Source organism: Acomys minous, assembly GCF_964271855.1.
Source record: "Acomys minous genome assembly, chromosome: 15".
NCBI classification, from domain to species: Eukaryota; Metazoa; Chordata; class Mammalia; order Rodentia; family Muridae; genus Acomys; species Acomys minous.
In genome coordinates this window covers 98,553,144-98,580,903 of record NC_140497.1, presented here as the reverse complement: position 1 = coordinate 98,580,903, position 27,760 = coordinate 98,553,144, and the positions used below count along the sequence as shown (strand labels likewise).

The following is a 27,760-nucleotide window of genomic DNA, read 5'->3' as shown; positions in this document are numbered from 1 at the left end:
TAAAACAAAACAAAACATACATACAATAAAAACAAGCAAATCTTTACAAAAAATAAAAATAAAAAGAATATAGGCGAACAAGTGCCTGCAGAACTGAAGTCTCCAAAGACCATCCGGTGAGTATCAATGCGGCCCAGGCAGTCCTCACCTCCGCCTGGCTCTCCAAGCTCACTTGCATAAGGCCACGGAGGATAGGATTGATGCCCGAAGCTGGTTTCACTGTTGGGCCTTACTGCCCTGGTTATTTGCAAAGGCTCTGGCCAATGTCAACATTTGGAGCCTCATCTGCACCGCGGGGGCCGATGGGTTTGCTCTATTGGTCAGTCCTGCCCCTTCCACCTCAGCGGCCCCCATATCTCCTCTGTTCATGGGACAGAGAACGGAGCAGAGAGGAGAATTGAGGAACTACCAAGCCTGCCCAAGTGCTCTTACCTCTCCATGGCTGGACTTTATGGTAATCTGGGTCCCCCTAAGTGGGTGGGCATAAAACAGGGAGCTTCCTGTGACCTAGACATGGCAGAGACCCAGGAGAAATTGCATTTCATCTCCCGTATCCCATCCCTTTACTAAAAAGAACAAAAGCTTCGAGGCAGGTGATAGGTGCGGGGGTGGGGGTGGGGTTCCCTGAATCTTGAGCTCCTTTCAGACTATAAACCTTCGGGGAAGTGGTTTACATGTTTTGGGGTTCTCTGTTCTTCTAGGGCACCCTGCTCCCGACATGCATCATCTCCGACTCATTGCGACATCAGTTCAGCTACTTTGCTGTCTGCTGCTGTGTCCTGTGGGTGGCACTTCACATAGAGAGCCCACGAGTGTCTCTATGATGCTCCCTCCCCCGGAGCTGGGATACGAGTTGCCCTCCTCAGAACCCTTGTCCTGCCAGGCCCTGCTCCCAAAGTCCCTGCCCGGCTTCACTCACATGCCCCCTCTCCCCAAGTTCCTGGTAAGCCTGGCTCTGAGGAACGCTCTGGAGGAAGCTGGGTGCCAGGCTGAGGTCCGGGCTCTGCAGCTTCAGCTTTACCGGCTGGGGGGTGTGGAGGCTACACAAGCACTGGTCCACCATCTTCAAGAGCTCCAGAGAGGCGGACGGGTGGACTGGGACGTGTCCGTGAAAGCCCTGTCCTCGGCTCTACACCTCTTAGCCCGAGAGCAGACGGATCCAAAGAGGCTGAGGCGCTCGCTTCCTAAGCCGGACTGTGAAAACCCGAAGGAACAGAGCATTCACAACGTGATTGGGCTGTTGCCCGCAGTGGGGACCTACTACAACCTAGGCACCGCTTTGTATTATGCCATGCACAATTGCTCTGACAAGGCCAAGGAGCGAGGCCAAGATGGGGCTATAGATCTGGGTTATGACCTTCTTATGGCCATGGTGGGGATGTCAGGGGGGCCAGCTGGTGTAGCGATCACTGCTGCTCTTAAACCAGCAATGAAGGCTGGGGTTCAGCGCCTCATCCACTACTATTATGATGAGAGAGAGGCGAACACCCCTCAGCCGGAGATCACTAAGGAACCCACCTCACATGGGAGGGACGTGGAAGAGCCAACCATGGCCACGGTGCTATCAGAAGTTGAAAGTACAGATTCCTACTGGGGGCGGCCCTTACTCAAGAACTACGGTGTCTTGGCATACAAGAGATAGTAACAGCACAAGAAATAAATGGAAAATTCTGGGAAGAGAAGGCGGGTGAGGTGGGGTGGGGTGGGGTGGGGTGGGTGGATGGGTTTAGGGTATTGTTATCACATGCCAGTACTTTCTTGCTTGAAACTCAGCTTTTTTACACTTATATTGTGGGAATGGTGAATTTTCACCTGAACAAGTGGTTGTAGAAATTAAAAAGTGGCTTGGCGTGGTGGCGCACGCCTTTAATCCCAGCATTTAGGAGGCAGAGGCAGGCAGATCACTGTGAGTTCGAGGCCAGCCTGATCTATAGAGTGAGTTCCAGGACACAGAGAAACCGTGTCTCAGAAAATAAATAAAAATTAAAAAGTGATACTATGGACCCATAGTATTTATCTTAATACCCTCAAAAGTACTTCATCACCTCAGCTCTTCCCTCCCTATCCTAAACGATCGAAATGTAGGTCCCACCCCGTCTATGGAGTCCTTGGTGCCTCTGCACACTCTGGTTTCGTTTCCTTTCTCCAGGAAGGCAGGTTCGGGAAAGTCAGCTGTTTGAGTTCTTGGTTATGACTTTAACTGGGCCGAGCCCTTGTCGGGGACCGGGGCGGGCGCTAGCGTGAGCCTCTCCGCCAATCACTGAAGTCGGGGGTGTGGTTTCGAGCAGCATGTTCCGCCCAGAGGTGGGAGGGGCTACGTGTAGGCCAATGGGAGTGCCGCGTAGGGGAGGGCGTGGCCGAGCCTCCCGCCCGCCTGGAGAGCCCGGAACAGCTAGAGCGGGCGTCTGCAGCCAGCTGACCCGGTCCACCGCTCGCGGTCGGGGTCCGCCGAAGCTGGGGCGGGGTGGGGACGTGTTCTCCAGCCTCTGGGAGGAACTTGCGACGAGAGCCACCAGAAGGAGCGGCGTGGGACCCTCAGAAGGTACAGGCCCCGAGAGGGTGTGCGGAGCCGGGCAGAGGTGCTAGCTCCCGGGAAGGGTGGCTGCCCCGGAGCTGCCCCGTAGCAAGGCTTCTGCTCTCTGGCTGAGGAAAACACCCTCCAGGATGTCACACCCCATGGGGCTCTACCTCTCCTCCGCATCGACTTCCTTCCAAACTCCTCCGCAACCCCCTGGAGCCTGGCATCTTGTCATAACCTCTGCTCCGCGCATCTATTGACTTGTTTGCTTGCTTATTATTTATTTAATTTATATACATGTGTTTCCTGAGTACTACATGCCTGCGATGCATGAGTTGGCCAGAAGAGGGCGTCAGATCTCCTGAATATCTAATTCACCGCCATCTAGGTGGTGAGCCCTGTGGGTGCTGGGAATCGAACCCAGGTCCTGTGAAAGAGCAGCCAAGTGCTCTTAACTGCTGAGCCATCTCTCCAGCCCCTTTACCTATGTTTTGATTTTAAGAGAGGGTTTCTCTGTGTAATAGATCCCTGGCTGTTCCAGGCTGGCCTCAAACTCACAAAGATGCACCTACCCACTGCCTCCCAAGTGCTGGGATTAAAGGCAAGCTGTCCTGGAGCGTAAGTGAGGTCTCGTGTTTTATCTCCAGCAATGTGTGGGGATGAAGGGTTACTAGACGGCTAAAATTGGGGCTGGAGAGACGACTCAATGGTTAGGAGAGTTTACTGCTCTTGCAAAGGACCTGCATTTAGTTCCCAGCACCCACCCTGGGAGACTTAAAACATCCTGAAGCTCAAGTTCTAGGAACCTGAAGCCATGTTCTGTCCCACCGCCCTGCCCCAGCTCTGCACACACACACCCCACACACAAATAAATATTTATCTTTTAAGAAAAATTAGATCGGGGGCTGGAGAGATGGCTCATCAGTTAAGAGCACTGGCTGCTCTTCCAGAGGTCCTGAGTTCAATTCCCAGCAATGGCTATTCGCAGCCATCTATAACTGTAGACTTATATTATCCGGTCTTGTGTGTAGGTGTACATGCAGGCAAAACATCCGTATACATAAAACAAAATTAAGAAGAAAGTAAGGTGGGGGTGGGGGAGCTGGAGAGATGGCTCAGAGGTTAAGAGCACTGGCTGAGGCCGGGCGTGGTGGCGCACGCCTGTAATCCCAGCACTCTGGAAGGCAGAGGCAGGTGGATCTCTGTGAGTTTGAGGCTAGCTTGGTCTACAAAGCAAGTACAGGACAGCCAAGGCTAACATGGAGAAATCATGCCTGGGGAAAAAAACAAAACAAACAAACAAACAAACAAACAAAAAACCACTGTCCAATTCTCAGCAACCACATGGTGGCTCACAACCATCTATAATGTGATATGATGCCCTCTTCTGGCCTGCAGGTGTATATGCAGTCATAACACCATATACATAATAAATAAATAATTAATTAATTAAAATTTTTTTAAAAAGGAAGAAAGCTGGGTGTGGTGGTGCACACCTGTAATCCCAGCACTAGGGAGGCAGAGGCAGGCACCCTGCTCTACAAAGTGAGTCCAGGATAGCCAAGGCTACACAGAGAAACCCTGTCTAGAAAAATCAGAAAAAAAGAAAAGGAACAATTGGATCTCCTGCCCAATCTCTTCCCTTCCACATTCCTACTTTTAGAGGGGAGGGGGTCAGCTCCTGGACCCTAGGTGTTTTGATCACTCTACAGTAGAGCCACACAACCTTCGAAGGACACATGTGCGCTTGTTTCCCCTGATGGTTTTTTTCCCCCACTTTTTTTGTTGTTGTTGTTGTTTGGTTTTCTTTTTGGTTTTTTGGTTTTTCGAGACAGGGTTTCTCTGTGTAGCCTTGGCTGTTCTGGACTCACTTTGTAGACCAGGCCATGTACAGCTGCCTGCCAGAAGAGGGCACCAGATCACACTATAGGTGGTTATGAGTCACCACGTGGCTGCTGGGAATTGGACCTGGGTCCTCTAGAAGAGCAGCCGGTGCTCTTAACTGCTGTGCCATCTCTCCAGTCCTGTTTCTCCTGATCTTTTAGGCTTGAGATGCAATAAAAATAAGGTTTTTATTCTTTTTTCTTTTTATTTATGCTTCTCTCATACAATAACATCCTGACCACACCCTCTCCTCCGTCCACCTTTCCCAGTCCCTCACGTGCACCTCCTGTCTCCCCCAGATGGACCCCTCCAGTGTTTCCTGTCAGAATCCCAGTGACATCACCAGAACACTCACAACAAGATGCAATAAGACTAGGCCCAAACCTTCATATCAAATGTGGGCGGAGCAACCCAGCAGGAGGAAAAGAGTCCCAAGATCAGGCAAAAGAATCAGAGGCACAGAGCCCCCCACATGGCCTTTAATCCCAGCACTCGGGAGACAGAGGCAGGCCGGTCACTATGAGTTCGAGGCCAGCCTGGTCTACAAAGCGAGTCCGGGACAGCCAAGGTTACACAGAGAGACTCTGTCTCAAAAAACAAAACAAAAAATTATGTGTATGAATTTTACAGGCATACTGCTTAAGTGCCCGATGACCTCAGAGATCAGAAGAGGGACCAGATCCCTTGGACCTAGAGTTTAAATGGTTGTGAGTCACCGTGTGGGCCTGGGAATCAAACTCTGGTCCTCTAGAAGAATAGCAAGTGATCTTAAACACTGAGCCCACTCTCCAGACCATTTTATGTATATTTTATTTTAAGATTTATGTATTTATGATGTGTGAGTGCTCTGTCTGCATGTACACCTGCAGGCCAGAAGAGGGCATCAGATCACATTATTATAAATTGTAGGCCACCATGTGGTTGCTGGGAATTGAACTCAGGACCTCAGGAAGAACATGTCAGTGCTCTTAACCTCTGAGCTATCTCTCCAGCCCTATTGTATCTGTTATTTAACTGTATAATTGAAACATTTTTTAAAAGATTTATTTATTTATCATGTATATAGTGCTCTGCTGGCATGTACACCTGCACGCCAGAAGAGGACACCAGATCTCATTATAGATGGCTGTGAGCCACCATGTGGTTGCTGGGAATTGAACTCAGGACCTCTGGAAGAGCAGCCAGCGCTCTTAACCTCTGAGCCATCCTTCCAGCCCAATTGAAACATTTTGAATTAGAATAGAATCCACACAGGCTTGGTGGCACATGCCTGTTAATCCCAGCACCTAGGGAGGCAGAGGCAGGTGGGTCTCTGTGAGTTCCAGGACAGCCTGGTCTACAAAGCAAGTCCAGGACAGCCAAGGCCACGCAGAGAGACCCTGTCTTCAAAAACCGAAACCAACTAAACAAACATACAAACAAACAAAAAAGAACAGAAACCACACAGCAAGACTTGGTGCCTCACATGTAAATCTAGCACTTAGGAGGCAGAGGCAGGATTGTTGCAATTTCCAGGCCAGCTGGATTACAGAGTGAGGCCATGGATTTGTCTATGGACAGTTTGGTTCAATGAAATGTCCAGTTGAGAGCTGGTGTCTTCCTGTTCAGTCCCAATGGCGCAGTGGGAGATGCTGCAGAACCTCGACGGCCCATTTCTGGACCAGCTGCACCAGCTGTACTCACAAAGCATCCTGCCAATGGACGTCCGGCAGCACTTGGCTGCCTGGATCGAAGACCAGAACTGGTGAGGGCTTCGGGAGCTCAGGCGCCTTCTTTCTTCCGAGCCTACAGGGTCCCAGAGACGCCCTGGGAGGGGTGGGAGGTCCCAGAGCCGCAGGCACTTTATGGTCCTTGTCATGCCTGGTCACGCGTGTTCAGGAGTGAAGCTGTACTACGAAATGATCACGCCAAGGCCAACATGCTGTACTTCAACATCGTGGACCAGCTGAACCAGTGGGACCACTACAGCTCAGACCCCGATTGCTTTCTGCTGCAGCACAACTTGCGAAAGTTCAGCCGGGACATTCAGGTAACGGCTGGGGTACGGAGTCAGTCCTAACGATGCAGAGGGAGGGGAGGGGACCTGGGGAAAGGGGGCCACAGTCCGGGCTTGGTGCATCGCTGGCAGGGTGAAGGGCTGAGTTTACATATAGGTAGGAGCCAGGCGTGGTGGCGCACGCCTTTAATCCCAGCACTCGGGAGGCAGAGGCAGGTGATCTCTGTGAGTTCGAGGCCAGCCTGGTCTACAAAGTGAGTCCAGGACAGCCAAGGCTACACAGAGAAACCCTGTCTCAAAAAACAAACAAACAAACAAACAAAAAAGATACAGGTAGGAGGCAGCCAGGGACCTTGAAGAGAAAAAACACTGGGGACACTGAGGGCAGAGTCTGGATAGGCAGGTCACTGAGGTAGTTAAAAGGGATTAATTCTTTGCTTTTTCTGCTTAGAACTTTCCCAACGGCCCTACCCAGTTGGCTGAGATGATCTTTAATCTTCTTCTGGAGGAGAAAAGAATTCTGAATCAGGCTCAAAGGGCTCAAGAGGTAAGGACGACAAGGTGGCGATGCTGAAAGCTCCTGGAATGGAAAGGCGCTGTGGAAAACTCTGGAAACTTCTCTCCCCACGTCCTGTAGTATAATTTCAGTTCTCGACTTTAAGGTTGAGAACTCAAGAGTTCAGCTGTGGGGCGGTGGTGGCATAATCCTATGCCCTAGGGAGGCAGAGGCAGGCAGATCTTTGAGTTCCAGGCCAGCCTGGTCTACAGAGCCAGTTTCAAGACAGCCAGGGCTACAAAAGCGAGAGTTCAAACACGTTCAAAACCTCTTCTTCAGGTTCAAGCCAGACCAGCTCCTGAAGCAGCTGTGGAGCGGCAGCAGCCTGAGATTGAATCCCGAATCCTGGATTTACAGGCTGTGGTTGAGGTCGGTTGATGTGGCAAGCATCAGGTGGAGAGGACTCAGCTTTTCTCCCCTCACAAGCAGCCTCACTGGGGGGGTCTCATCTCCTCAGGTGCTGGTGAGATCCATCAGGCAACTGAAAGACCTGCACGACGTCTTCAGCTTCAGATACACAATTTTCAGTCAAAGTAGGTCTACTCAGAGTGGGAGAAAGAGGCCGGGCATGGTGGCGCACGCCTTTAATCCCAGCACTTGGGAGGCAGAGGCAGGTGGATCGCTGTGAGTTCGAGGCCGGCCTGGTCTACAAAGTGAGTCCAGGACAACCAAGGCTACACAGAAAGACCCTGTCTCAAAAAACAAACAAACAAGCAAAACTAAAACAAACAAACAAACAAAAAACCAAAGTGGAAGAAAGGCAGGAGCCATCTTAGGGACCTAGTGTGGAGGATGACCAAAGTTGAATGCTCCAGCTAGCAGCGGTGGCGGAATACGTCAGTGTCAGTAGTCCTGTGGATACGCAAAATAGAAGTGCCAGGACGTGTCTTAGACGGGGGAGTAGACATGCAATTGAGGAACCAGCAAATGATACAGAAACTGCCTTGAGGGCGAGTGGGCTCCTGCCTGTGGGACCCCATGTGCCTGGGCTTGACCTGGTTCTCCCTCCCCATCCGTGACTGGGAAAGAGCAGAAGGAAGCCATGATACCTGACTCTTGGTTTTGCCTTTCAGAGAAGACAGCATCTTCGGACCCCTATCAGAGCCAACAGGCACAGCTCGTCCAGGCAACTGCCAATGAAGTGGACAGAATGAGAAAGGTGAAACAGAGAACCAGAGTGGGCAGGAGGGGCCCAAGGCGGGGGTGGGGCCTGGGGGCTGGGGCGGGGCCTGGGGGAGGGGAGGGGCCTGTGGGGTCGGGGCTCCGCCTAGGGGGCTCCTTTTCTTAGTCTGCTGGATCATGAGCAGTGGTACTTAACTCTGGCTTTCTCTTCCCTAGGAGGTGCTGGACACCTCCAAAGCGCTAGTAGGCCGATTAACCACCCTGGTGGACCTGCTGCTGCCAAAACTGGATGAGTGGAAGGTTCAGCAGCAGAGATCCTGCATTGGCGCCCCAGCACCGGAGCTGCATCTGGAACAGCTGGAACAGTGGTAAGAGCAAAAGCAGTTTCCTTCCCACCCTCATGCACACACCCACCGGGCCTGTGCCAGTGAAGGGCCGGGGCGGAGTCCTTCTCCTGTGCACACAAGGTCCTGGATTTGACTCTCAGCGCAGAAGGACAACAGAAGGGTAGGGAGGGAAGGCTGCAGCGAGTGATGCGCTGTCTCCTCTGCCGGGTCTCGGTTGACTGTGGCTGTACTCTGCTATACTTTGTCCTCACAACTCAGGGAGACCAGAGTCCAGTCTTTTCTTTGGTAAAGAAGTAATGGAGGGGAGGCAGAGGTAGGCAAATCTCTGTGAGTTCAAGTCCAGCTTGATCTACAAAGTGAGTCTAGGACAGCCAGAGTTACACAGAAAAACCCTGTGTTGAAAAACCAAAAAGAAAGAAAGAGGAAAAGAAATGGAATATTATAAAATATACATTAAAACATTTTAATGATCTGCTTTCTTTTATGTGCACTGTTGTCTTCCCTGTGTGTGTGTCTGTGTGAGGGTGTTGGGTCCCCTGGGACTGGAGTCACAGACAGTTGTGAGCTGCCTGTCATTATGGGTGCTGGGAATTGAACCCAGTTCCTTTTGAAGAACAGCCAGTGCTCCTAACCGCTGAGTCATCTCTCCAGCCCCCAGACCCCATTTCTTAAACTTTTAACATTTTCTATTACTGTGTGTGTCTGTCTGATCGGGAGGGCACACACACGCACGTGCTGTGGTGTGTGGATGGAGATCGGAGAACAACTTCATGGCGTCAGTCCTCTACTGCCACCTTTATATGGGTTCAAGAGACACAGCTCAGGTGTCCAAGCTCACCTGGTGAGCGCTGTACCTTAGCCTACTGTGCCATCTCTTGGGCTGTTAGCACTTTTTTTTTTGCTTTAGAAAAGTTGGTTCTGAGATGAATGTGGTGTTGGAGTGCAGTAATTCAAGTACTAACTAGGCAAACCCATGAGAACTGAAAGTTCAGGCTTCCCTGCAATATACAGATAGTCTCTGTCTTAAAGACACACAAAAACAGGGTCTGGGGAGAGGGCTCCATCAGGAATATGCTTGCTATTCAAGCACAGGGCCTGAGTTCAGATCCCCAGCACCCACATGAGAACTGGGCACCAGGGGCTGGAGAGATGGCTCAGAGGTTAAAAAGCACTGACTGTTCTTCTAGAGGTCCTGAGTTCAATTCCCAGCAACCCCATGGTGGCTCATGACCATCTGTAATGAGATCTGGTGCCCTTTTCTGGCCTGCAGGTGTATATGTGAGCAGAGCACTGTATATATAATAAATAAATAAGTCTTTATTAAAAAAAAAAAAAAGAGCTGGGTACCATACCACATACCAGTACCCCTGGACCAGGTGGGCAGAAACAGGCAGATGCCCAGGGTCTGCTGACCAGCCACTTGGTCTGAGAGAGCGTCTCAGAAAGAGGTGAAGAGAAGTAAATGCCAGTGCTCAATTCTGGCCTCTGTGTGCACATGTGTAGGCGTGTGACCTGCACGCATCTGCACACACATGCTTTACAAAATAAAGTTAAATGTCATTACATTACAAAGCTTTGATTGGTTTTATGTATCAAAGTGGTTTTGAGTTGAATCTTTTGGGGTAAAAATTGCTTTGAATACTCTGCCATACGCTTCCTGGGTCCTGTTTGTGACGGGGTCTCATGTGTCCCAGGGTGGCCTTGAACTCACTATATAGCTGAAGATGAACTTCTGCTCTTCTTGCCTCATCCTCAGTGTACGAATTTCTGGTGTGCGGTCCTGTGCTCAGTTTATTTTTGAGACTGGATCACATTATATAACCCAGGCTGGCCTTGAACTCTCAACCTTCCTACTTCAACCTGTAAGGGGATCACAAGGGTGCAGCCGCACATCTGGCTCGGGGTTCTTTATTTTTTATTATTTCTTCAAGACAGGGGCTCTCTGTGTAGCCTTGGCTGTCCTAGACTCGCTTTGTAGACCAGGCTGGCCTCGAACTCACAGCGATCCACCTGCCTCTGCCTCCCGAGTGCTGGGATTAAAGGTGTGCACCACCATGCCCGGCCCTCCGGGTTCTTTTTAAACTCAAGTCAGTTTCCAGCTTTCCACACCATTAAAGACACCCGGAGCCTCAGCGGGGGCCCCAGAAAACCTGCATGTTCTGTCTCCCTGACTCTGCCTCGCAGGTTGACGGCTGGAGCAAAACTCTTGTTCCACCTTCGGCAGCTGCTGAAACAGCTAAAGGAAATGAGTAACACGCTGAAGTACCGTGGTGACATGTTTAGCAAAGGGGTGGACCTACAGAATGCCCAAGTCACAGAGTTACTGCAGCGCCTGCTCCAAAGGTCTGGTGGCCTGGGAAGGGTCCGTGGCGGGAGAGACAAGGAGGAAACATGCGGAGAGTGTTTTACAGACACGGAGCTGTTTTCTCTCCCCTTAGGTCCTTTGTGGTGGAAACCCAGCCCTGCATGCCCCAAACTCTCCACCGACCCCTCATCCTGAAGACTGGGAGCAAGTTCACCGTCCGAACAAGGTTGCATTAGGGAATCTCCTGCCTCAGTTTCCCTGCTCTGCCGTCCTGCCTTTCTGACTTTGCAGCTCCTTCCCTCATGAAGAGCTCTTCTTGCCACTCAGTTCACTTCTCCTACCCTTCCCTCACCTTTTTGTTGTCATTTCAGGACGGGGTCTCTCTGTGTAGCCCTGGCTACACTTTGTAGCCAGGCTTTGTAGGACAGGCTGGCCTCGAACTCACAGAGGTCTCCCTGCCTCTGCCTCTGGAGTGCTGGGATTAAAGGCTACTGGGCCTGGAGGTTAAGAGCACTGTCTGCTCTTCCAGAGGTCCTGAGTTCAATTCCCAGCAACTACATGGTGGCTCTCAAGCATCCGTGCTCTCTTCTGGTGGGCAGGTGGACATGCAGGCAGAGCACTGTATACATAAATAAATAAATCTAAAAAAAAAAAAAAAAAGGCGTGCGCCACAACGCCTGGCCCCCTCACCTTTCCGTTGTTGCTTCAGCACAGGGTCTCTCTGTGTAGCCTTGGCTGTCCTGGTCTCTGTAGAACAGGCTGGCTTTGAACTCACAGCAATCCGCCTGCCTCCCAAGTGCTGGGATTAAAGGCATGCACCACCACGCCTGATTCTAATACTTCTTTTTTTCTATACAACTGGCCTTATCGAGACTTTGAGACTGACCGCCATGTCCTACCATCTGTTCCCCAGACTGCTGGTCAGACTCCAGGAGGGCAACGAGTCGCTCAGAGCCGAGGTCTTCATTGACAGGTAAGCTGAGGCAGCTGAGGGATTGTGACTAAAGTAGCCAGTCCTGTAGGCCAGGCCACCTTCTGTCCATCGCTCTCACCTCACAGAAGTGAAAAGACGCCCCCTCTCACTGAGCACCCGCTAGGTGCCAAGCAGGACTCCATCAGGGAGGTCCTGCCAGAGCATCATACAAGTACGGCAGGGACTCAGAGATGCCGTGTTTCTCCTGCCAGGCCAGCCAGGCCATGCGAGCCTAGAGGGAGGCTTGAGCCTAGCTCTGTCTGACCGCCACGACCAAATCCCCACCTACTTTTACTTTCCATGATTTTTTTTTCCTCTCTCTCTTTCTTTTCAGGAATTCAGAGTTACCAGGGTATGTGCCTGCTAAGGACACGTTTGCTGCATGTATGACCTGCACAGCCACATGGGGCAGCCCTGTGGGAGCTCAAGGGAGGAAGGGGGTTGTGAGGGGTGGAGCTGAGGGGATGTGGACAAAGGGAGAGGGGAAGTCTGAAATGAGGTGGAATTTTCGTTCTCCTGCTTAAGTTGTATTTTATTTATTTATCTATTTATTTTTTTTTTACATTTTTACATTTTACTTACATGGGGGGGCACGTGTGTATACACATGCACAATGAAGAGAGAAAAATATGAAAAGTGCCTTGAGTTGTGGTGTACGCCTTTAATCCCAGCACTTGGGAGACAGAGGCAGGCGGATCTCTGTGAGTTCAAGGCCAGCCTGGTCTACAAAGTGAGTCCAGGACAGCCAAAAACTAACTCCAACCATGTCATAGTGGAACACACCTGAAATTTCATTACTTGGGGAGCCTGAGGCAAGAGGGTCACTGGAAATGCACAAGGGCAGCCTGGGCTACATAGCGAAACCTTATCTCAAAGAAAGAAGCAAAGACAGACACTAACCCTGCTCTGTGTCTCCACATATCATCTCCTTCCTGGAGCAGCTTCCGGAAGTTCAACATTCTGACCTCAAACCAAAAAACCTTGACCCCTGACGAGGGCCAGCGACAAGGCTTAGTTTGGGACTTTGGCTTCTTGGTAAGAGTAGCTCACAGAATTGGTATCTAGTCCGAGGGAGTACTTCCGGGTCCTCTCCCTGGCATGATGTTTCTCCTGTACTCACAGACGCTGGTGGAGCAACGGTCCGCGGGGTCAGGGAAGGGCAACAGTAAGGTAAGCGAGGCTGGCGACTCACCCGAGCAGAGCTGAGGCCAGCAGCTCCTCCAAGGGCAGCTCTGATCACTGTTGGCTCTCCAGGGGCCCCTGGCTGTGACCGAGGAGCTGCACATCATCAGCTTCGTGGTGAAATACGTGTACCAAGGGCTGAAGATGGAGCTGAAGGTGAGCGGAAGCCGGGGAGGAGGCAGCAGATTGAGAAGGCGGGCGGCGGGCGAACTGGCTTGTCCCCGGGTGGGAAGTCACCGCCATGACTCCTGCCTCCTCTGCAGACGGAGACTCTGCCCGTGGTGATTATTTCTAACATGAACCAGCTCTCCATCGCCTGGGCCTCCGTACTCTGGTTCAACATGCTCAGCTCAACTCCCCAGGTAGGAGGACGGATGAGGCCAGCGGGTGAGGGGTAGAGAGGAGTGGAGTTTTGTGGGCAAGGGCTACTTCTGAGCTGTCCTCCCCCCCCCACAGAATCAACAGTTCTTCTGCCAACCCCCGAAAGCCCCTTGGAGCCTGCTGGGGCCTGTGCTCAGCTGGCAGTTCTCGTCCTATGTTGGCCGAGGCCTCAATTCCGAGCAGCTGGCCATGCTAAGGAACAAGCTATTTGGTACGGTTCTCTTTTCTCTCAGCCTTTCCCTAGCCTCAGCCTGCCCCTACCCTGGGTCCTTACCCCAGGCCCTCCGCCCCGGCCTTGGCCTCCTTCAGTCACCCGAAACCCGTCTGTGACTCTGGCCCTCAGGAAAGAACTGCAAGACTGAGGACGCGTTGTCCTGGGTGGACTTTAGTAAGGTAACTCCATGCACGCACGCAGCCTGTGTCTCTCTAGTCCCTGGTCCAAAATGCCACCCCTGCCTCAGCCTTCCCCACACCAAGAGCAGCCCCGCAACCCTTCCTGCCTTTCCATTCCTCCTTCAGCGAGAGAGCCCCCCTGGCAAGATCCCTTTCTGGACGTGGCTGGACAAAATTCTGGAGTTGGTGCATGACCACCTGAAAGATCTCTGGGTTGCTGGGTAAGCCCTAACTCAGCCTTCCCGCTTTCCCTGGCTGGGCTCAGGACTGGACTCTTGCACCCCCTTGTGGCACAGGGAAGACATCAGAAACCGGTGCAAGTTCCCATTAGCTGCGTCCTGTGTTTGTCAAGCCTTCCCTTGCAGCAGAGCCTGCTGGATGCACTCCTGGGTCTGCTCGTGTCCTTACACCCACACTGAGTGTGCATGCGTAGCCCCCCTGCAGTCCGTGAGGCAACCCACTCTCAGGTAAATTAGGACAGAGGTGAGAACAGACCCAGGCCTGTGCAACCTGCCAACACACAGAGAGAGACAGAGACAAAGACCAAGAGAAAGAGAGACAGAGAGAGTCTCTTTATCTATAATGCAGCTCGGGCTGTCTGTCTGGAACTCACTTTATAGACCAGGCTGGCCTCAAACTCATAGATCCACCTGCCTCTGCCTCCCAAGTGCTGGGACTAAAGGCATGTGCCATGATGCTCAGTTCAGTTTTATATATATATATATTGGAGGGGTGGGTCAGGGGGGGTTTCGAGACAGAGTTTCTCTGTGTAGCCTTAGCTGTCCTGGACTCACTTTGTTTGTTTGTTTGTTTGTTTTGTTTTTTTAAAGATTTATTTATTTATTATGTATACAATGTTTTGCCTGAATGTACACCTGCAAGCCAGAAGAGAGCACCAGATTTTATTATAGATGGTTATGAGCCACCATGTGGTTGCTGGGAATTGAACTCAGGACCTCTGGAAGAACAGGCAGTGTTCTTAACCTCTGTGCCACCTCTCCAGCCCCCTGGACTCACTTTGTAGACCAGGCTGGCCTTGAACTCACAGCGATCTGACTGCCCCTGCCTCCCGAGTGCTGGGATTAAAGGCGTGCACCACCACGCCCGGCTTCTATTATATTTTTATGTACTATTTTGTGTACTTGTGTGTGCATGTGGAGGTCAGAGTAGCGCACAGGAGTAGCTTCTCCTGTGTTCTTACCATGTAGGTCCTAGAGACTGAGCTGAGGTGGCAGGCTGGGTGGCAGGGACCTGTAGCTGCTGGGCCATCTCATGACCCCTCACCGTGTGCTTTTTATCCTCACGCTTTCTCAAACGTTGGCGGGAGGAGTACTGCCACTAAAGTCACGTGATTTGACTAATATGGAAAGGTTTGTAAGTGATGGAAACGGAGCCAAAACAGCTTCCGTTTCCACGCAAGCCAGACCAGGACCTTGGGATCTTACCGTGGCTTTGTCTGCTCCAGACATATCATGGGCTTCGTGAGCCGCAGCCAGGAGCGCCGACTACTGAAGAAGACGGTGTCCGGGACCTTTCTGCTGCGCTTCAGTGAAACCTCTGAAGGGGGCATCACTTGCTCTTGGGTAGAGCACCAGGATGATGGTCAGCACCCCCGCACCCCCACCCCACCCCCGACCCCCCACGCCATCCCTACAGTCTCTGCTTTCTGTCAGGCACCGCCCACACCCCCTCCTACGTCTTCCCCTTTGCCTGCCCTTGGCTTCTGGGGCTCTGTTTGGGAACCCTCCGGGCTCGAACCTCTCAGCCCACCTGTTGTGCATCTGTCCTTCAGATAAAGTGTTCATCTACTCCGTGCAGCCCTACACCAAGGAAGTGCTGCAGTCACTGCCACTGACAGAAATCATCCGGCACTACCAGGTCCTCGCAGAGGAAAACGTCCCCGAGAACCCGCTGCGCTTCCTCTATCCCAGAATCCCTCGAGATGAAGCTTTTGGGAGCTACTACCAGGAAAAAGGTGGGGATCATTGCCAAACCTCCGTCCTAGAAGGGGAGGATTCTCAGACACCCGAGAACCCAGTCCCCTCCTTTCACACACAGAGCACGTTCGTCCACGGTGCGTGCTCCTCCTTAACAGGGAGGAACATTTGTCGGGAACTTTGACCTCTGTGCCCAACACAGTCGCTCTCTCCCACAGTGAACTTTGAAGAGCGGAGGAAATACCTGAAGCACAGGCTCATTGTGATCTCTAACAGGTGAGACACAGACGGTCAGTCCCCAGCCTCCCCTCGCCTCTCCCTGACTCACCAACTTCTAGTGGTGTGTGTGTGTGTGTGTGTGTGTGTGTGTGTAGCACGCCTTTAATCCCAGCACTTAGCAGGCAGAGGTTGATGGATCTCTGTGAGTTCGAGGCCAGCCTGGTCTACAAAGTGAGTCCAGGACAGCCAAGGCTACACAGAGAGACCCTGTCTCAAAAAAAATAAAAATAAAAAGTGTGTTGCCGCTGGTGCTGGGCTAGCTGTCCTGCATGTTGTCCTATTTTGTTGGCTCTTCACAGTTGGCCTGGGAGATTTGCTTTGTATGATAAGACAACACAGGATGCACATGGCCAGGGATGACCTAGGACTGTCAGATCAGTTGCTCATTTAGCGATGGGTCAGTTAGTCGATTGGCTTGTTTTGTTATTGTTGTTCTGTTTGAGACAGAGTTCCTGCTGGCCTGGAACAGGATATGTAGACCAGGCTGGCCTCGAACTCACAGAGATCCTCCTGCCTTTGCCTCCTGAGTGCTGGAATTAAATGTGTGTCCCAATACTGCCCAGTATGGCTTTTTTTCTTCTTCTTCAATTTTTAGCTGACATATATTTGTAAATATTTATGGGATACAGTGTGGCAATTTACTATATGCCTACATTATATTAACCAATTCAGAATAATTAGCATTTAGTTTGTTGTTTTTGTCTTTTTTTTCCCCGAGACAGGGGTCTCTCTGTGTAGTCCTGGCTGTCCTGTGCTTGCTTTGTAGACCAGGCTGGCGCCTTTGTTTGAGGCGATGTCTCATATACACAAGGCTGGTCTTCCTTCCTCCCAAGTGCTGGGATTACATCCTGTTTCTTTTGTTTGTTTTCTTTCCTTATTTTTTAATTTTTTTAATTTTTTTTTTTTTTGAGACAGGGTTTCTCTGTGTAGCCTTGGCTGTAGACCAGGCTGGCCTCGAACTCACAGCGATCCGCCTGCCTCTGCCTCCTGAGTGCTGGGATTAAAGGCGTGCGCCATCACATCCAGCTCAAGATTTATTTTTATAGACGGGCCATGGTGGTCTACAAAGAGAATTCCAGGACAGCCAGGGCTACATGAAGAAACCTTCTCTCAAAAAACAAAACAACAACAGAGGGATTTATTTGTATTATTTTTAATTATGTACATGTGTGTTTGGGGGTGTGTACACATGAGTGTAGGTGCCTATGGAACCAGAGTTCTGCGCTCTGAGGACTGGAGTCCTGGAGCTGGAGTCACAGATGCTGTGGGCCATCTTAGGTGGGTGCTGGGAACTGAACTTGGGTTCTAGGAATTCTTTTTATTTTTGGGGGAGGGGGGTTTGAGACAGGATCTCTCTGTGTTAGCCTTGACTGTCCTGGACTCACTTTGTAGACCAGGCTGGCCTCAAACTCACAGCGATCTACCTGCCTCTGCCTCCTGAGTGCTGGGATTAAAGGCGTGCGCAACCACGCCCGGCTAGGCATTCTTTTTGTCACTTTGTATTCTTGCTGTCACTCAGCAGTGTGTGCTCTCTCTCTCTCTCTCTCTCTCTCTCTCTCTCTCTCTCTCTCTCTCTCTGTGTGTGTGTGTGTGTGTGTGTGTGTGTGTGTGTGTGTGTTTCTGTGTAACAGCCCTGGCTGTCTTGGACCTGCTTTGTAGACCAGGCTGGCCTCAAACTCACAGAAATCCACCTGCCTCTGCCTCCCCTCTCTGAGTACTGGGATTACAGTTGTGGGCCACCACGCACCCAGCCAGTATGCACTCTTAACTGCTGAGCCTTCTCTCAAGCCCCCTGTGTTGATTTTTACATTGTATTTATTTTTGTTTGTGTGTATATATGTGTACACGTGTATACGCATCCCTCAGCACCTGTGTGGAGGTCAGTGGACACTTTTCAAGAGTTGGTTCCTTCTCTCTCCCCTATGGGGTCATGGGATTGGACACAAGTGTTAAGTTTGGTAGCAGGTGCCTTTACCTGCTGAGTCATTTTTCTGGCTCCATGATTTTTGTATGTGGTGAAAGTTACAAATCTAGTTTTATTTTTCTGCAAGTGGATGTCGTTTATTGAAGAGGCTGTTTTTGTAGTAAATATATACATATCTAATACGGTTTATTATAAAATTAGCCTATAAGCAGTAATATCTAACCCGCTATCGTAATAAAAAAAGACATAGACAGGACTGGAGAGATGGCTCAGCAGTTAAGAGCACCTCTTCCAAGCCGGGCATGGTGGCGCATGCCTTTAATCCCAGCACTCGGGAGGCAGAGGCAGGTGGATCGCTATGAGTTCAAGGCCAGCCTGGTCTACAAAGCGAGTCCAGGACAGACAAGGCTACACAGAGAAACCCTGCCTCGGAAAAAAAAAAGAAAAGAAAAGAAAAAAAAGAAAAGAGCACCTCTTCCAGAGGTCCTGAGTTCAATTCCCTCACAACCAGCTGTAATGCGATCTGATGCCCTCTTCTGGAGTGCAAGTGTACATGCAGACAGAGCAGTGTATACATAATTAATAAATAAATTTTTTTTTTAAAGTGGGCTCAGAGGTTAAGGGCACTGACTGCTTTTCCAGAGGTCCTGAGTTCAATTCCCAGCAACCACATGGTGGCTCATAGCCATCTATAACGTGATCTGATACCTTCTTCTGGCCTGCAGGTGTACGTGCAGGCAGAGCACTGTATGCACACTAATAAATAAATAAATCTTAAAAAGAAAAAGTTAGTTGGCTCAAGCTGGGTATACACCTTTAATCCCAGCACTTAGAGCCAGGCAGATCTAGCCTGTTTTTACAAAGTGAGTCCAGGACAGCCAAGGATACACAGAGAAACTCTGTCTTGAAAAACCAAAAAAAGGAAAGAAAAGTTAATTGGCTCTAGATTCATGGATTTATTTCTGGGTCTATATTCTGTTTCATTGCCCCACATGTCTGATTTTATCTCAGTACCATGCTATTTTGATTGCTGTATCTTAGTATTATTTTATTATGCTAACTGTTTTTTGAAACAGGGCCTCATGTACCTCACGCACTATAGGGCTATGGTTGTACTCGGGGTCTTTCGGGATAAAGTTTGTTTCTTCTTTGGTTAAAATTGCATTAAATCTATACATCGTTTTGGGTGATGTCTAGAATCCCGCTTCTAACCATCCTGTTGTCTCTCACGTTCATATCATCTTTCCCATTTAAGTGATGGTCTGGGGGACCAGAGAGATGATGGAATGGGGACCAGAGAGATGGCTCAGCAGTTAAGAGCAGGTGCTGCTCTTGTACAGCTCCTGGGTTCAGTGCTTGGTGCCCATGAAGTGGTTCTCAGTCTTTCATAGCTCCAGGCCCAGGTGGCCTGACGCTCTCTTCTGACCTCCACACAGCAGGTATGCATGTGGTGCAGGTACACACACATACACACACACACACACACACATACACACACACGCACACAAATACTTGTACACAGAAAATAAAAAATAAGCTTAAAAACTGTAAATGGTAGCCAGGCGTGGTGTCGCACGCCTTTAATCCCAGCACTCGGGAGGCAGAGGCAGGTGGATCTCTGTGAGTTCGAGGCCAGCCTGGTCTACAAAGTGAGTCCAGGACAGCCAAGGATACACAGAGAGACTCTGTCTTGAAAAAAAAAAACAAAAACAAAAACAAAAAAACCCTGTAAATGGTAATCTGAGATCTACCTAGTGAGTAAATGAGAGGATTCAAACTATTTTTGTTTGGTTGGTTTTTTTTTGAGACAGGATCTCTCTGTGTAGCCCTGGCTGTCCTGGACTCGCTTTGTAGACCAGGCTAGCTTCAAACTCACACCGATCCACCTGCCTCTGCCTCCCAAGTGCTGGGACTAAAGACGAGTGCACCACCACCGCCTGACTGGATTCGAAGTTTTAACAGGCCCGATTTCAAGGCCAGGTGTGGTGGCGTGTGCCTCGAGTGGGGAGTGGAAAACAGAAGGAACAGAATATCCAGTCTAGTCTTAGTTATGTAGAGATTTATTTATTTATTTATTTATTTTTATTTATTTTTTGGTTTTTTGAGACAGGGTTTCTCTGTATAGCCCTGGCAGTCCTGGACTCACTTTGTAGACCAGGCTGGCCTCGAACTCACAGCAATCCACCTGCCTCTGCCTCCCGAGTGCTGGGATTAAAGGCGTGCACCACCATGCCCGGCTGTGGCCAGCCCAGACTACATGAGGCCTTGCCTCCTAAAATCTCAATTATAAAATCTTTAGCCCTCTGCCTCACCCGCCCCCATCCCCAGGGAGGCGAGTTTCACTGTGTAGACCAGACTAGTCCCAAACTCAAAGACATAGGCCTGCCTGCCTCTACCTCCTGAGCTCTGGGATTAAAGGTGTGCACAAGAACACCCAGCTCCCTGCCACCTTCTTAGACTAGACACGCAGCCCTCGCTTGCTCTGCGATCCTCACTTTATTTCAGCTCCTTGTCTGTCTATCCTGGTCTACCTAGGCAGGGGGACGAGCTGCAGCAGCCCCTGGAGCTTAAACAGGACGCAGATCTGGAGTCACTAGAGCTGGACACAGGGCTCATGTCAGCAATGGGATTAGAACAAGATCTGGAGCTGCAGACACTGATGACGGCCACGCTGGATCTTGGCACAGAGCTGTGCTCGGCCCCACACACAGACCTGGAGCTGCAGACACTGAGGACGGCCACGCTGGATCTGGGCACAGAGCTGTGCTCGGCCCCGCACACAGACCTGGAGCTGCAGACACTGAGGACGGCCACGCTGGATCTGGGCACAGAGCTGTGCTCGGCCCCGCACACAGACCTGGAGCTGCAGACACTGAGGACGGCCACGCTGGATCTGGGCACAGAGCTGTGCTCGGCCCCGCACACAGACCTGGAGCTGGACCCAAGGCCTGCAGTGCAGCTGTTGCCAGGGCCAGAGCCAGATTTGCCACTTGATCTGCAGCAGGTTAACACCATGGACATGGAAAGTAAGTGACCTCTCCCACCCATGACTGGAAGCAAGGTTCCAAGTCCCCCCCATTTTTTTAAATAAGCTTTATTTAGTTTTATTTTATGTGCATTGGTATGTAGGTGTCAGGTGCCTTGGAACTGGAGTTACAGACAGCTGTGAGCTGCCATGTGGGTTCTGGGGGTTGAACCCAGGTCCTTTGGAAGAGCAGACAGTGCTCTTAACTGCTGAGCATCTCTCCAGCCCATCCCCCCCAACCCCCCAACCAAGTTCCTCATTGATTCCTTTTCTTAGGAGAAGTAAGTGCCTCCTTCCCTGTCCCACGCTGTTCCTCTGTTTCCCAGGAGCCCCCTTCAGCCCCGGATTGTGCCTTTCCTGGTAGAGTTGGCAGCTCCTAACTTGGATCAGGCCCTGATGTCTCTCTCTGTATCGTTTAGTCTTCAGAAACAACAACATAAGCATTGATGACATCATGCCCAATGGTGACCCGCTGTTGGCTGGCCAGAACATCATGGATGACGCTTACATGTCCTGTCATAGCCATTTTGATGTGGATGGACCCTTGATTCCTTCTGATGAGTAGGAGCTACATTCCCATTTTTTTTCCCTCCTACCCCGCACGTCAGGACGTTGCTCCCAATGGTCGGACATGAGGCCTTCTAAGCTGCATTAGCCATGAACTTTGCAGTAAGAGGTAAAAGCACAACATGTTCTGGCAAAGAGTCAGAACAGACGCTGGCCATGGTCTACCTAGGATCCTGCGGCTGTCTGCCATGGTAGGGGACACGGGGGTCCTGAGTGTGGGCCAGGACGCTTGGGAGGTTCTTAGAGAGCCCAAGGCACTGGTTTCTTTCCAATATGGAAGGGTTTTAACGTTTTGAGAATTGGTTAAGTTGGTGGGGACCAGCATCCGGCCTTTGGTGGGGACCAACATCCGGCCTTTGGTGGGGACCAACATCCGGCCTTTGGTGGGAGTCCAGAGATGGATGGAAATTTGTCTGCCTCCCCCATTGTTATCCTGGGTCTTGTCAAACCCACAGCCTTACCGTGGTGTGCAACCGCAGTGGCCGTGAGCCGTATCGGAGTCCTTCGGGTCTCTCTTCTGGTTACGTCAAGTCCTTTCCTCCTCTCTTCACTCCTGACTGCAGTTGTAAGCTTCCGTCTCTTCCCGTAGAGGCTGAGAGCTGCGTGCTTCAGCCTACCATGTGAAACCTGAGCAAAGGCCTGGCAAACAGGATTACTCTAGCAGTCCCCTGTCTTGCTCAGTCCCTTCCCTGCAAAGTCATCCTGATGCTCTAAGGAAGATGTGAAGCTTGGCCCCCTTAGGCCGCCTCACCGCCACCCCCCACCCCCCAGCACCTGAGAGCGCCCCGCCCCAGTGCTTTGGATGCCTCAGAGCTCGCTCTGTATAGTGTTCAGAGTTTGAAGAGAAGTGCTGCGTCTTAGCTACTTACTAGCAAGATGGCATTGCTTCTGCTGTATGGTACATTGTTAACAGGACAGAAAAGCTTCTATTCCTTCTGAATGACCTGGGCCTCAGAGCCTTGAAGGTTTGTCAGATGCCCCTGGCCATCCTTATGCCTTAGCTGTTGCCAGGAAACCCGGGAGCAACTGCCACTGCTGTAAGGTGTGCTTGTGGTACAGCTTGAGTATGGACGTGAGGACCCATACTGTGACCATAGTCTACCTGGCATGTCAGAACAGTCTTGTTCAGGAAGGGGTTAATAATAATTGGGGGGGGGGGGCGCTGCAGCGGGTGCCCAGCCATGAAGGTGGCACGAGCAAACCAAGAACCCAGAAGGTGGGTGAGGAAGCTACACAAGAAGCAGAGGAAACTCAGGGAGCTGAAGGTAAAAGCCATAAGGGAAAGGCCCCAGCCAGCAGCTGAAAAAGAAACCCAGCGAAACCAGGCAGGGGTCACTCAGGGCAGGTGGAGAGGGGGAGGAGGGAGAGGGAGGGGGAGGGAAGAAGTGGGGAGGGAGGGAGGGAGGGAGGGAGGGAGGGAGAGGGGGGAACTCTCCTTGACCCTGGTGACGGCAGCGCGTCGGTCCATTCTTTTGTGAGTAGCTAGAGCAAACTGTTGTCTGGGGTCGTTTGTATGTCATAATAAACTTCTCTTAACACCACAAGTGTGGAGCCGTCTGTTCTCCGAACTCTTGTGCTTCTCTGTCCCTGGAAGCTGATTCCTCAGGAACAGCAGGGCCAGCAGCTCCTCTCGTACCCTCTGCCGCACATTTCTCTCGTCACCTTCCTTCTTTCCTCTGGTGGCTGCAGCCATTTGTGTCCCTCAGACTGTTGGGGCAGAGAGAGGGTCGGCATCTATGGTCCATTATTACTCAGCTGGCTGGTGGCAAAGTCAGGGCGTAAACCTGGATCTACAGGCCAGCACCTGGAACCCCAGCACTGCTCCAGAGGTAGAGGCAGGATCAGCAGGTAAGGTACGTGTTGAGTTCCAGGACAGTCGCAACATGAGTCCATGTCACCAAAATAAGAAGTAAGCCTCAGCTGGGCGTGGTGGCGCACGCCTTTAATCCCAGCACTCGGGAGGCAGAGGCTGGCGGATCGCTGTGAGTTCGAGGCCAGCCTGGTCTACAGATGAGTCCAGGACAGCCACGATTACACTGAGAAACCCTGTCTGGGGGGGGGAGGGGTGGAGAAGTAAGCCTAAATCTGACTTTATGGCCCAAGTGCACCTTTAGATATTTTGTCTTCTCTATGGAGCCCTTGGTGGCCTGGAACTTACATGGAGTAGGCTAGCCTTCAACTCCAGAACTGGGATTACAGGTGCGTGGCAGCACGTCAGACGCTCTGCCTGGTGGGTAGGTGGGTGGGATTTTGACAGGCTGAAAATAAACTCATGACCTATACCTGCCTCAGTCACCCAAGCCCTGGGATCCGGTGTATCTCACTGGAAAAGTGTATATCCTTTGACGTTCAGGCCATGAAAATAAAGGAAATGAGCGGGGTGTGGCGGCAAACACCTGCAACCCCAGTGCTGGGAGAATGAGGCAGGAAGAGCCCCATAGTTTGAGGTCAGCCTGGTCTACATATTAAGTTCCAGGGCTACATAGTGAGGTCCTGTTTTTTGTTTGTTTGTTTGTTTTGTTTTTTGTTGTCTTTCGAGACAGGGTTTCTCTGTGTGGCCTTGGCTGTCCTGGACTTGCTCTGTAGACCAGGCTGACCTCGAACTCAGAGATCCCTCTGCCTCTGCCTCCCAAGTGCTGGGATTAAAGACATGCGCCACCATACCCGGCTTGCAGCCAAGACTACAAAGTAAGAGAGGGCGCACATGTGCGTGTGTAGGAAAATATTCAGCATCAACCTCTGGCCTCCGTGATGCATGTGCACACAAAAGTGAACCTATATATATACATGGCTATCACACATACATGTACATCAGAGAAGAGCAAGCGTGTTCAGGCTGTGGGGTTACCCACTACAGCATTACTCAATTTACTCAACACAAATGTGTCGGCTCAGAGCACAGGACCCTCTGAGACCTTTGATTGGTCTCTATCTGAGATGTCAGGTCCATGGTGTTATTCCCTGGCCCTACTTGGCCATCTGTTTTATTTCTTATCTGTTTTCTTCCCCAACTATGCTTAGACATTAGAGTCAGAGAGCCACATAAATAAATCTTTATTGAAAAAAATACATAATTTCTTATAAATATAATAAATAACAACCATCTAAACGTTTACGAGGATAAATAATATCAAAAATTTCCCTTCCCACTTAATAAATATGCAGCTTTGTCCTAGGTTAGCATCTTGAGTCACTCCATGCTGTTGCTCGGTTCCTTCTTAGGGACTAAGTCCCACTAGAGCCGTGGCCTAACAGGTAGTCCCAGGCCTTCTGTCTGAAGCACTGTGTGCCTGCGTTTCCCTGAACCACGCAGAAAAGCGTGCCTCCTGCCTTTTCTTGTTTTTCTTACAGATTCTGGGCTCACTTGTTCTGATGCTCCAGGCTTTCTCGCTGTTTCTCTGACGCTACCCATCCCCCACCCCCTCCTGCCATGCAGATGCTTGCCAGCTTCCCTGGCAAAAAGCCTGGCTTTATTTCTCTCCTTCCTCTAGGGAGCTGCCTGCTCTGGGTCTCGTTCTTTTTGTTTTTCTCTTTAATAAATCTGTCCTTGCCCTTCCGCAGGAAACAAAGAAAACAACAACAAAAGGTCCCAATGGGCTAATTAGCTTATAGATGCCTGCATCATTGTCGCTGTGGGAACCTGGATGCCATCCTTAAGCTGTTGGCACTAAGGGCTCAGTCAGAGTTGCTGCTCCATGGGCAAAGACCCGAGCAGCTATAGCCACAAAGGCCTGGAGGCTTCGAAGGATCTTGGACCGGAGAAGGGGCCGCTGCCACTGCTGGCTGGGACCCAGGCGGGGCGCCTGTGGAGTCTCCCCCTGGTGACCCTCTGGCTGAAAGGACAGAAGACATTATCAAAAAGAACTGCAGACACTAAGCTCCTCGCTCCCGGCTCCAGCACTGCCTAGCCCCGTCCTCCAGATCCCTGGTTCATACCTGGAGGAGCTGGCTGAGGCCCAGCAGGGAGGTATGAAGCTGGCCCACGGGGCCATCAGGGAGTAGAAAGGGCTCCCCTGTGAAGATGTCCGAGTCCAGCAGGTGCTTATAGAAAACCAGACCTTGGTGGATCCTTTGCAAGCACAGCTGGGGAAGGAAGAGAACAATGAAGGCACACGGACGGACGGACAGATGGATGGACAGACAGACGGATGCTCTCTCTGGTGCCCTGCCTTCCTTTCTTCTTCTTTTTTTCTTTTTTTCTTTCTTTAGACAGGTCTCACAGGCTCAGGCTGTAGCCTTAAACTTACTGCACACAGCTTCAAGCCCCCGGCAGTCCTTTATCATGAAGATGCCCAGCATCCTTTCCCCTCCCTCTCCCTGACATCTTCTTGGTGGTACCTGGCTGTTGTCCTTGAGTCCTTGGGGATCACAACCATCTCCACATTGGATGTGAGGGACGTCACCGTTAGTCTCTTCATCCCCTTCTTCTCTTGGATCCTGGAATGGGGGAAGTGGGAAGGGAGAGACAGGGTAAATACTCTGCATTCCGCTGGATCCTTGGCCCAAGACTCTCTCAAAAGCCCCAGTCTTCTGTCTTCTCTCACTCCACGAGGTCCTTTAACCCTCCGGCTCCTACCCAGGGCCGCAGCTTACACTAAACCTACCACACACTTGCAGGGCTCGGGAAGGTTTGTGCACGGACCCAGGGGCTGACACTTACCATGTGTCCCGAGGATGGGTGTGCAGTCCAGGCGAGCGTGCAGAGGTTCTGAGACAGCTGTTGGCACTGAGCCCAGTCAGGACTGCTACTCCTAGGTATGGCCAGGCCCTGAGCGGTCCAAGGCAGCAGCCAAAGTAGTATCACAGCTCTGCAATCCAGCATCTTGGCGCCCTGCTTCTCCAATCTGGCCAGCTCTGTGATCTGCACCAGGCCTCGTGGACCGACTCTCTCTCCACGGCTCCTTTTGTTCGGTGTCTGGCTCTGTAGTGTGATTTCTAAGCCGCTTCCTGCTTTCTTCCCTTTGTCTCACAGTCTCTTTTTAAGGTCCCTGCATTGTAAGGCCCGCCCTTTACACTAGCAGGTGACTCAGAGCAGGTGGGATTCCCCTGCCTGCATCATCCCCCCTCTGCGGAGAGCCCAGGTATGCCGCCTCGGTTCCAGGGGAAGTGAGTGGTGAGGTTGCTGTGGCTACAGGCCACGTATGTCATGCTCTCCAGGAACAGAGATGGCCGCAGAAGGCGCAGGGAAGTAATGGGCATTTAAATTAATCTCCCCAGTTCCTTCCTGTATAATCTAATATTTTCGCCTCTCGAGGCTTTATTCTTACTCCACCCCACTCTGATTTCCTCATTTCCTTTTGCCTAAGGAAAAACCAAAACAGCACTCACTGGTCTCCAAGTCCTACGGTGAGCTCGGATTCAGTCTGGCTCCCGTGCGGAGCCTTCTATGCAAGTACAGGCATTTCTTTCCCTCCGTGGGAAATTGTGTTCCTTTCACTGGGTGGTCCTGGTTTTGAAGGCGACAAGAGTCGTGAAAATATTTTGTGACCTGAGAAGCCCTATAAGGGCAGGGTTAGAGATTAGTGTCCCTGTCTGGCCTCCCTGTGGAAAGGGCACTTGGCGGGGTGTGGGGGGCGGTGAGAATGCTGACTAAATCTCCGAATTTCTCAGGCCACTTAGCCTAACGTTGTCATCGGTTCTGTGGGACTTAGGTAATGATTTTTTTAGGGAACCAGTAACCAGTACAACCAAGGACTGGCGGTCTGACTTGAACATTCCTGCCCCATCTCCCTGCCCCATAGCTAGTACAGCTGCTGTTCTGGGTAGCTGAAAGTCCAGCGGCAATGACCCTTGCTGGTCTTTCAGCCTGTTGCGTCCACGGGTAAAATCCAATGATGGCTGATTTCATCATCCTCCATAATGCAACACCCTGGGAAGCAGCTGACAGTGAGGCTGGATGTGGGAGGAGAGGGTGGTCTGAGGCGGGGATTGTCCCGACCCCTGTGGAGGGTCCCAGAGCAACTTGGACGTCAGAATGAGGCCATAGATGACCACACAATGGTCTCTCAAAGCCTTCCCAAGTTAACTTTTCCTGAGAGACAAATTCTCATTGGGGGTGGGAGCTGTCTTCCTTCCCTCAGGACTATTTTGTTTGTTTTTTGAGACACGGTTTCCTGTGTATAATCCTGGCTGTCCTGGCACTCACTCTGTAGACCAGGCTGGCCTTAAACTCAGATCCCCCTGCCTCTGCCTCCCAAAGGCTGAAATTAAAGGTGGGAGTCAGGTGGATGCCTTTAATCCCAGCACTCGGGAGGCAGAGGCAGGGATGTCTGTGAGTTCGAGGCCAGCCTGGTCTACAAAGTGAGTACATACAGGACAGCTAAGGCGACAGAGAAACCCTGTCTCAACCTCCCCCAAAAAAGGTGGGAGCT

General features: G+C 51.2%; 3 protein-coding genes across 3 annotated transcripts; 2 read left to right on the top strand and 1 right to left on the bottom strand.

The window, feature by feature from the left end:
* Positions 1–345: 345 nt before the first annotated feature.
* On the top strand, positions 346–1,988 carry APOF (apolipoprotein F). Its single transcript, XM_084758579.1, has 2 exons — positions 346–454; positions 702–1,988. The coding sequence occupies exons 1-2, from the start codon at positions 439–441 to the stop codon at positions 1,640–1,642; spliced, it is 957 nt and encodes a 318-aa protein (XP_084614705.1). The 5' UTR covers positions 346–438; the 3' UTR covers positions 1,643–1,988.
* Positions 1,989–2,370: 382 nt separating this feature from the next.
* STAT2 (signal transducer and activator of transcription 2) lies at positions 2,371–21,388 on the top strand. Its single transcript, XM_084758492.1, has 24 exons — positions 2,371–2,542; positions 6,011–6,146; positions 6,281–6,431; positions 6,850–6,945; positions 7,234–7,323; positions 7,412–7,487; positions 8,028–8,113; positions 8,293–8,444; positions 10,608–10,766; positions 10,862–10,954; positions 11,642–11,701; positions 12,036–12,053; positions 12,643–12,736; positions 12,824–12,871; positions 12,956–13,039; positions 13,147–13,245; positions 13,340–13,475; positions 13,608–13,657; positions 13,784–13,878; positions 15,123–15,259; positions 15,450–15,632; positions 15,813–15,870; positions 20,333–20,823; positions 21,242–21,388. Exons 2-24 carry the CDS (start codon positions 6,016–6,018, stop codon positions 21,385–21,387), a joined length of 2,733 nt encoding a protein of 910 aa, XP_084614618.1. The 5' UTR covers positions 2,371–2,542; positions 6,011–6,015; the 3' UTR covers position 21,388.
* Positions 21,389–24,426: 3,038 nt separating this feature from the next.
* Positions 24,427–27,522, bottom strand: IL23A (interleukin 23 subunit alpha). The gene is made up of 5 exons (XM_084758608.1): positions 26,718–27,522; positions 26,050–26,540; positions 25,728–25,826; positions 25,326–25,472; positions 24,427–25,222 (listed from the first exon to the last, which is right to left on the bottom strand). Exons 2-5 carry the CDS (start codon positions 26,209–26,211, stop codon positions 25,043–25,045), a joined length of 588 nt encoding a protein of 195 aa, XP_084614734.1. The 5' UTR covers positions 26,212–26,540; positions 26,718–27,522; the 3' UTR covers positions 24,427–25,042.
* Positions 27,523–27,760: the final 238 nt, after the last annotated feature.